The sequence below is a fragment of the Sinocyclocheilus anshuiensis genome, unplaced genomic scaffold, assembly GCF_001515605.1.
Source record: "Sinocyclocheilus anshuiensis isolate Anshui unplaced genomic scaffold, SAMN03320099.WGS_v1.1 scaffold1185, whole genome shotgun sequence".
Lineage (NCBI taxonomy): Eukaryota > Metazoa > Chordata > Actinopteri > Cypriniformes > Cyprinidae > Sinocyclocheilus > Sinocyclocheilus anshuiensis.
Genome location: NW_015548278.1, coordinates 809439 through 819767, shown reverse-complemented (window position 1 = coordinate 819767; position 10329 = coordinate 809439). Strand labels below are relative to the sequence as shown.

Here is a 10329-nt window from a genome sequence, read left to right as displayed (position 1 = left end):
ACAGTTGTGCCCAATGATGTCTCATTTATTTGTTACTAACAGGGTTCCACACGACCAATAATACAACCAATGAATTTCCGTGGATTGTTTATTAATACCAGATAAGGATCTAAAAATAATTTTATAGAGATTACATGTAAAAAAAGGCAATTTTTAGATTATCTGTTTCTAAATTATTTTAAGGCTTAGCATAACTAGAAATCCACATGGCTTTTTAAGGTCTGGGAATCACAATTTAAAAAAATCATATGTCCAGGTTTTTCATGGCAATGGGATTCTTATAGACTGAACAAAGATTTGAAGCCATAAACCTAGCAAACGTTGGATATTCCAGTTCTATTTAAAAATACATTTTAAAAAATCTATTCAAATATACAATGAATGGAATATACTTCTTCTGTGATAAGCATGCACCCCCCATCCCCCCCACCCCCCCCGATTTTGTATTAACATCCACCCCGCCCGATTTTGTATTAACATTATTTTGTATTATTATTAAAAAATACTTATATTTATTTTTTTCCTTAAAAATGTTCTTTTCGTTTTTTTATGTCAGGGTGATACAACTGGTGATACAAAAAAATTATAAATAAATAAATTATTGAAATTGAAATAAATTATTGAAAACTGTATGTTTAATTTGGCATAAACAATATGAGAATACAATCATTTCAATTAATAATAGTATTATTATTTCTTTAATATGTGTCAGTTTACTAAACATATAACATTTTTATTAACATTTAACAGTAAAATGTAAAATAGTCCCAAATAGAGGACTGTGTGACTGTGAAGGCATCAAGTCTCTTACAAAATCTGATAATTTGGTCTTTTTATGACAAGACAAAACACTTAATGATATTTATGAATTATTAGTTCATGATATTGTCAGCTAACATAGTAAAAAAATGTGTAAAAGTTTTTCAAAACCATTTGAAATCAGCCAGATTACAAAGAGTACATCTCAAAGAACTCAACACAATTTTTAAAAGACTTTTCCTTTCCTGTGTTCTATTCTGTATCTTATTTGTCATTGACTCCTACGGAGTGAGAACCTCTTGAATCATGTTCTGCCCCAATTATCTATCCCTGCAATTTCCTATTGGTTCTACATGGTCTCATTTAATATAATGGAGAAAAAAAAAATCAGAAGTGCTCACTGTAGCAGAATTTGTAAACATGACTTTGTTTCCTGGTGGGCTGTTAAAAACTGCATCAGACATTGTACAAAATCCAGGCAATCTGATAGGAGCTTGTGATGTCAGCCACCGTTTTTGTGTGCAATATGCATCAGGTGGCCCATGAACGGTCTGTGGGAATGCTGCCTGAGGCTGATACCAGGAAACATTTAAACGTGAGCAGAAAAAGAGCTCAGCCGGTAAACCAACACATTACATAAACATTCAGCTATTAGGCAAACAAGATATAATAATCCTTGCCAATGAGCTCAGTCAAGTGAATTTCAAAGAGTGAAAACAAAAGAAATGTCTTGGACGCGTATTCAAGTCTTATGCCCCGCTGTTGTGTCTATGTTAGAGCTGACAGCTGAGGGCTGATTTTCTTGCATGGTGCAGAGAGGAGAAATGAGCCCAGCAGGAAGCTTCTCCGCCTGGCTGCCTGCTATAGACAGAGTCTGCAGCATGCCTGGACTGTGCACTATTAAAGCTGAGCTGCCCACCATTGCAGCTAGATGAATATTCATCACTGTAAACACCCATTTACGAAGTGCATTGCCATAAGCAGCCATTTAGAGCACAAAACTCAGTAATAGGCCTTTATTATTAGAGAAAAACAGTCAAGCACTCCAGCAAGTGGAAACGAATAAGATCTTTGGAGAATTACAAAAAACATTGCGCACATGTTGTGGCAGTTTTGGCTCTGCATTTTGCCGGAAACTCCAACTCTTCTGTTATGGGTTTTGAGTAATAGTAGCCTAAAATCTGCCAGAAACAGTTTCACATTCAAGCATTTCTGGCACTCTGTTTTTCATCACTTATGATTTTGAAGGCAATCACAGGAACCACACTTGCTATATAGTGTGAATACTGCAGACTGGGATGCAGCATGTTGACTGAGAATATTGCACTTTAATGAGCAAGATGATTCTATATATAAAGTACTCAAAAATGTTCAATCATTCAGTCAGGTTTTTTAGTGCTTTTACAAAATTTTATTAAAGTGTAAGTGATAGTGTCAGCTCATGAAAAATGGGGGCAAAAACAAAAGTGTTGCGTTTATAATTTTGTTCAGTGTATATATATATCATTCATCTTCAGTAAGATTCACTGATTGATTCACTAATTGATTTTCTAATCAGTAAGATTTTTTTAAGAAAAGAAAAAAAAATTCAGTAAGGACACATTAAGTGGATCAAAAGTGACAGTAAATACATTTATAATGTTTCAAAAGATTTCTATTTCAAATAAATGCTGTTCTTTTGAACTGTCTATTCTTCAAAGAATCCTGAAAAAAAATGTTTTCAACATAATCAGAAATGGTTCTTGAGCACCAACTCAGCATAGCAGAATGATTTATGAAGAAACATATGAGACTGGAAACTGGCAAAATTTCCATCACAGGAATCAATGACTTTTAAAAAAATATTTTAAAATAGAAAAAATGCTTCAAATTGTAATAATATTTCACATGACTGTTTTTACTGTATTTTGACCAAATAAAAACAGTTTTGATGCACATAAGAGACTTCTTTCAAAAACATAAAAAAATCTAACCGACCCCACAATAGTAGTATTTGTACATATTTTTAATTCATTTTGAAATACATTTATTTTACATTTTTTATATACATAAGTTTATAAAAATTGCATTTTAAATCAGTGTTAAAAAATGTCCTATTTTCTGACAGTCTGAACAAATATGAGAATTTTTCCCTCCCAAAACCAAGCAGATTTTACTTAAATCCATGTTATACTGCACATATTTGTCATTACTTCCAAGCATACAGAAAACCTGCATACTGTGCAGCATGTATGGTATGTAGTGCAGAAATAGCATGATGTTATGATGCTATGTTATGATGCTATTTTGCATACATCCTGCATCATGGATGATATGTTGTTAGATTTTTGTGTAATGAGCTGTTAATGGGTGAAAATTCCTGTATGATGGATGTCTTTGTGTTATATTAGAGTGGTGAAGAACCTCTGCCAGAAATCCACTGCCAAGAAAAACTAAACACAATGAGGACAATCACAGGCATTAATTAAAGAACAGCAAGAGCTTTCATAAGCAGCAGAAATGTGAGATGCTCTCCACTTCAAATAGTCTTTTGGAACTTTTGTTGGTTAAAAAGATCACAGTGTTATCTGTAAAACCGTGCCGATTTCATATGCACTGCTCTTTGTTTGACAGACATGTGGATCCTACTTGTCAGCCCTTCGGCCCAAAGTTAATGAAACGATTAAGAGGAAATGAAGACCTTCCAGTTCGGTGAATGACTCATTATTTTTCTTAATAGATGGCGCTTCGTTGATGTGGAGCAGAAGTGTTATTTTCATTTGCCAATGAGAAAATGCAATGTGAATGCTAAGGGAGGAAAATTATTAAAGGCCATCTGTGTTTTTGATGCCTTGACAATGTTTTCATTGAATCTTGTGCTTTAAAACATGTACACACAGGATTGTCTATGTACTCTGACAGTGTTAGTATTCATGAGAGAGTCTGGCGTAACTGACCCCATTCACTGCTATCAGCTTAGATATCAGAAAAAATATTTAAAAGGCGTTTAAAATAACTTTTGTTTTTCGGGGAAAAATTTCTCTGGCAACTGCATTGAAAAATTCCTGGAGAGTCAGAAGATGACTTGGCTGATCACTACGCACAAGAAAAGTGCAATTTCTCTAACAACAGGACAGAGAAGCGGAAATAACTGTGGGAAGGTTATCTGACAGACCCCCCGCTATGGTGCCGTGATGTGCAACGGTTCCTGAGAGATTCGCGAAATCGGAGAAAAGGGAGTTTCCATCACAAACACAAAATGAGCTCCTCTGACATGTCCAATTAGCTGTCAGTCAAGCGTCAGTTTTCAGTGGGAAATGTTTCCTGTGAAAACATAATAAAGCTGGGATAAAAGAAGACCTGACCCAGATTTCCAGTCAAAGCACTGATCGTGCCCCATCATATCAACCTATCCATTACATGAAAAAGAGGACGTGTCACAGCAAGACAACAGCAGAGATTGAGAAAAAACACTCGGGCTAGAGGAAATACAGAGTAACATCAATGATGGAGTGTGTGTGGTAGGGTGTCAGGAGCATTTTGTATCTGGCAGTGTGGATAACGCTGAACTGTTCATCAGTGGGGCAGCGGGGAGGATGGTGAACTGACTATGACCTTCTCCTGGGACTCGCGGGAAGGGCAATGTTTTAAAGTTGAAATAATTTTTTAGAAAAAGAGGTTCTTTACATTGTAATAATTGTAGGTTTTTTTTCCACAAAATGTAATTATTAATGCCTGTAATATTTTTAATGTTTTATGCTTACCAAGGCTGCATTTATTTGATCGAAATGACAAGCAATATTGTGAAATATTATTACAGTTTAAAACAACAGTTTTTTTATTATTATAATTTTAAAATATTTTCAAATAGTATTTTATTCCTGTGATACAAAGCTGAATTTTCAGCAGCCAATACAGAAAATACAAGAAACATTTCTTATTGTGCTGGGTGATTAGCAAACCTCATGATGGCTGATAGGGGCATAGCAGTAGTGTCCGTATATGATAGAAATCCCTACATTATCATTAGTTGAAAATGGTTGTGTTACTTTATGAAGTATGGAAAGTTTTTTTTTTTTTCCTTCAGGATTTTTTGATGAACAGAAATTTTAAAGCACTGCTTTTATTTGAAATAGAAATTATGAACATCTTTATGTAGTGGGACAAACAGTGCGTATTACAGTGTTTTTTTTTTTTTTAACAGGCAATGTGTGAGTTGTCCAATCACATAATTTCAGTGTGTACTGTATATAAAGGGGAATTTTATGGTACCACTTGTGTGTCACCACTCTGCAGCAGGGACTGGAGCACTTGTCAGGATAGAAGGAAAAATTAATGGGGCAAAATACCGTCAAATTCTTGAGAAAAAATATGTTGCCCTCTGCCAGAAAGTTGTCAATGGGAAGAAGGTTTACCTTCCAACATGACAATGACTCAAAGCACACAGCAAAACTGACCACACAGTGGTCGAAGGAGAAAAGGTGAATGTCCTTGCAAGGTTTACCTTCCAACATGACAATGACCCAAAGCACACAGCAAAACTGAGCACACAGTGGCTGAAGAAGAAACAGTTGAATGTCCTTGCATGGCCTAGTCAGAGCCCAGACTTAAACCCCATTGAAAATCTGTGGAATGACAAACAGTCAGAGGCGTAGCAGCCACGGGGGACAGGGGGGACATGTCCGCCGCACTTTTAGTAAAAGGTTATTCTGTCCCCCACACTTTGTTTTTACCCACCGCAGATATTTCTATATTTCCGCCCGTGTTCTCTGATTTGTTTATTTATATTTGAGTGAACTAACTGCACTTTGTTTGACCCACCGCCGATATTTCAGCCCGTGTTCTCTGATTTGTTTATTTAGATCTGAGTGAAGTAACATTCAGCCAATCACAAGGCGAATCATCTCTTGGGCGCGTCTGTCATGAGCTTCAAATCTCCTCCTGTTGCTCTCGCGATTTCACTTTGCTCTTTGGGTGGTTTTGGGGTAAAATGCACCCCAGAAAAAAGCAGATGATTACGTCCTTTTTCAAACACTGTAAGTATGTGTTATGTCACGATGACACAAATCACGCGATCGAATTTCTACATTATTATTTGATCTAACGGGGCATCTACATCTACACCACATCTACACCGGATGCGAGTGATGCGACAAAAGAACCCATTAATAACGAGGCATGTGACCTCGCGCTGGATCCAGTGTGTGTTATATGCTCTCCTACTTGTAAGTCGCTTTGGATAAAAGCGGCAGTGTGTTCCAATAGTTTTTAAAGACACTTTTTTTTGTCCAACTGTTAAGAATTAGGGTAAAAGTTATCGTTTAAGTGTAGTGTAACTGAAATATTGTGCCTACAATATCTTTATTCACACACTGTAAGTATGTGTTATGTCACGATGACACAAATCACGCAATCGAATTGCTACGTTATGATTTGATCTAACGGGGCATCTACACCGGATGCGAGTGATGCGACAAAAGAACCCGTTAAGAACGAGGCATGTGACCTCGCGCTGGATCCAGTGTGTGTTATATGCTCTCCTACTTGTAAGTCGCTTTTGATAAAAGCGTCTGCTAAATGAGTAAATGTAAATATGGACAGCATAACTGATTATTGGGTTCTTTTGTCGCGTCGCGCCACTCGCGTCCAGAGTAGAATTATCCTTTCCAAATAAAGCAAAGTTGTTTTGCGCCGAATACTTGTATCTCATCATACTTTATCATATTTTAGTACTTTAATTCATTACAGCTATGTTCCTAACTTTAACTGGTCTGTCACTGACAGAGAGAGAGGGGAGCCTCTCCAGAATCTATACAGGTGAGAACTGTTGAAAGAAGAGAATTATTTTAAGGCAGTGCTTTTTTTAACTGGGACTACTTGCCAATGTTTTAAGGAATTAAACATTAATATATATATATATATATATATATATATATTTTCATTTTATGTTCAGATTGTTGAATAAAATTTGTTGTATAGGTAAAGGCAGTGTGTTCCAATAGTTTTTAAAGACACTTTTTTTTGTCCAACTGTTAAGAATTAGGGTAAAAGTTATCGTTTAAGTGTAGTGTAACTGAAATATTGTGCCTACAATATCTTTATTTAATAAAAATAAAGTATAGATGTCCACAGTGGTCTTAAAGTCCCAAGTCCTGCAGTTATTTTTGAATTAGGGTTAGAGTTGGTGTTTTTGAGTCTGATATCACAAAAAATAGGTCCCTGTAAGCTGTCTTGCTTCCTGTAAGCTATCATGGCATGTTCCCAAAATTGCCATTAGGGTGCTCTAAAACACGCCAATTAGTATTCTATATAGAATTTATTATGTGAACATGAATGTACTTTGTACATTATGTACATAATTTGTTTGGACGTTGAGGGTCACATCACCTGACAGCTGTCCCCCCCACTTTTAAAATGGCTGCTACGCCCATGCAAACAGTCACCATCACATTTAACTGAACTTGAGCAGTTCTGCCAAGAAGAGTGGACAAATATTGCAAAGTCTAGATGTGCAAAGTTAGTAGAGACAAATCCCAAAATACTAAAGGCTGTAATTAAAGCAAAAGGTGGTTCAACAAAAGACTTACACAGGGGTGTGTGTGTGTGTGTGTGTGTGTGTGTGTGTGTGTGTGTGTGTGTGTGTGTGTGTGTATGTGTGGTGTGACCTGTGCACTAGGTGGTAAGATTTTTGTGATATAGGAGCCTTGTGCTCATTGACTAGCTTACCTGCCATTGGTAAGCCTCTGTCTCCTTTCTCGTGTTTATTTAGTGTTTTTCATGTTTGTTCCAGCCCTGGTAACACAGTCCGTTAGGGCACTTTGTCTGTGCTGTCAAATGCGGGTGCGCACCGGGGTACCGAACCTGAGGCTACCTGAAGGAGGTGGTCTGAGTTCGACTGCACTTTCGACTGAGCTTCGATTGTTTAGTTAGCCCGACTGCTTGAACTGTCCCCTGCTCCAGTTAAGATAGAGCACAGATGTGAAGTAAAGGACTGCAGCCAGACTAGGTGCCCAAATGGACAGAAGAGGATGTGACAACACACACACACAAACAAACATGCTCTCAAGCTCACAGACAAAAAAAACCAAAACAAATCAAACAGGGTGACACATCTCAATCTGTGCCTCCCATTAGAAGACTTTACACTAAGCTTATTATTAGAGAAAAATGTAAATGTATGGAAACAGACAAAACTTCTCAATTAGTTTCTCAAAGATGGAACCTGCTAGCTTAATGTAGGCAAACCAGCATTCACAGCACACTAATTAAAGCACGGCTGGGAGATTTTAATGGCTTTCTGAGAGCAAGAGAAAAAAAAAGTTTTATATTGCCCAGTAGCAGGCTTCACTGGCCACGTACACACTGCAGTTAAACATGGTAGATCCTCCTCTAGTGAGAGCTTAATCCCGTTCTGTACATAGATTGATTGCTTCTTTTTGTGCTGTTTCAATGGCAGAGAACAAAACTACAACCTAACTAGCTGATTTTTGGCTGTGGAACTAAGAAGCAATTTTGGTAACACTTTACAGTGTATTTGTTTTACATGTTACATGTATGTACTATAATAATAAACAGTACATTATGCATAATTACAAGCAACTTGATGCCTGACACTTACAGTATATTATTAATTGTGTAATTACACTGTAACAAGGACACAAAAACACTGTGAGTCTGACTGGAACTTTATTAACATTCAATTCGTATGGGGGAAAAAAAAACAAGGCAGATCTGATATACCGTACTGTGATATTTTTTCTGCATTCAAAGGCATAATCTGCATTTGACTCAATGCGGCTACCACTGGCTTCTAAAAGTTGGAACATTTAGTACCCAAATGACAATTTAAATGAGGAAAAAAAAAAAAGCAGGATCACACAATGGTTCAACAATGGTTATGCAGAAGCGTTTCAGTTCAATGAGTTCAATGAGGACATAACTTGCTTCCTCACCTTTAAACAAGTCACTGCTGTGTGTGCTATGATGGAGAGATGTTTAGTATTCAGACCACAATAATTTAAGTATTTATTAAATTAATGTATGCTAACACTTTATTTTGATAGTCCATCTGTTGAGACTCTACTAGTTATCAGTACTCATTTAGTAGCATGTCAACAGTGCATAAAGTGTCACCATATATATTGATAGAATTGAATACTTTTATTCAGCAATGATGCATTAAAAAGTATCAAAAGTGACAGTAGAGATTTATTTTTTATGTTCTAACTTTCTATTCATCAAAAATCCGGATTTCTTGAGTTTTTACAAAAGTATTAAGATGCTGTTTTTAACACTGATAATAAGACATGTTTCTTGAACATCTAAATGATTTCTAAAGGATCATGTGACACTGAAGACTGGAGTAATGGCTTTTGAAAATTCAGCTTTGCCATCACAGGAATAAATACAATTTTAAAATATATTTCGTAAGTAGAGAATAGAATTAAATTAAATTAAATCAAATTGTGATATTATTTCACAATATTTATGTTTCTGATCAAATAAATGCAGACTTGGAGATGTTTTAGAAAATCATAATAACATCTAGCCGACCTGAAACTTTTGAACTGTAGTGTACACTAGAGTGTGTTTTAGTTATAAATGAGTTCCTATCAAATTCTGTCACTCTAATGATTCTGATTGTATTTGTGTCATATAAATATTGTTCTGTTTTGTATCAATAATGCTTGTTTGGGGGAAAAAATGGTGTACTGATTATGGTTCCAACATGCCTCCCTAAAAAAGTTGATACAGTCTAACAATTGGATCTCATATGCCAAGTAACAACAATAAAAAAACATTTGTAACAGTTTTTCCTGGCTGTGGCCAATAGTGACTACATTTTAAATTATTTTGGGACACATTCATTTTTTGGCACATTTGCAACCAATTTAGTTGCAGTTTGAAGCCTGCTATTACACTTCACTAGAACCCTTCTAAGTGTTAATTTTGTTCGTGTGGTTGTGTCACATATGTGAAAACTTGTCCCAATTGAAATTTCTAAGTATAAGACAAGATGTTCTGGAAAACATTCAAGGTGTTCTGGCAGGATGTGGTGACATGGTTTTTTTTACAGCATTATACCTGTAAGTGTGTGTGTGTGTGTGTGTGTGTGAGGCTCATGGCCCCGGGCCCTTTGCTCCCAGGCTGCGTACCTGGAGTCAGCAGAATGACAGAGGTGACGATCAGAGAACAGATGACCAGAATAACAAGCAGTGCAATCGCTATTCCCTTCCAGTTCCTCTGCGGAGGGTTACTTCCCACCAGCTCCTAAAGAAAGAGACGGACAAAGAGAGAGAACGCATGTGAGTCGAATGCAAATGGGAGGTTAGTCAAGACAGTTGTGTGTCAGTGAGCAGCACCTCCTGGGAAACTGCTGTTGGCCTAAAACAATTTCTGCCACCATCTCTGTGTCAGTTATGGCGCTTTTCCACTGCGTGGTACGAATCGGCTTGGCACGGCTCAGTACGGCACGGCTCGGCTCGGTTTGCGTTTCCACTGCAGTTTAGTATTGCTTTAGAGTGGGCAGGATTATTCACATGTCGTTATAGTTGCGCCGCCTCTACTGCCGCGACTCCTAAAAAACTTTTT

General features: G+C 36.8%; 1 protein-coding gene across 1 annotated transcript in view; it reads right to left on the bottom strand.

The window, feature by feature from the left end:
- The window catches only part of LOC107655790 (dipeptidyl aminopeptidase-like protein 6), a gene marked incomplete at its 5' end in the record, with an annotated part of 119757 nt that extends 109824 nt beyond the window's left edge, over positions 1–9933 (bottom strand). The window contains one exon of the mRNA XM_016443370.1: positions 9894–9933. Coding sequence (XP_016298856.1) covers positions 9894–9933 — 40 coding nt within the window. The remainder of the gene's footprint in view (positions 1–9893) is intronic.
- Between the last annotated feature and the right edge of the window lie 396 nt (positions 9934–10329).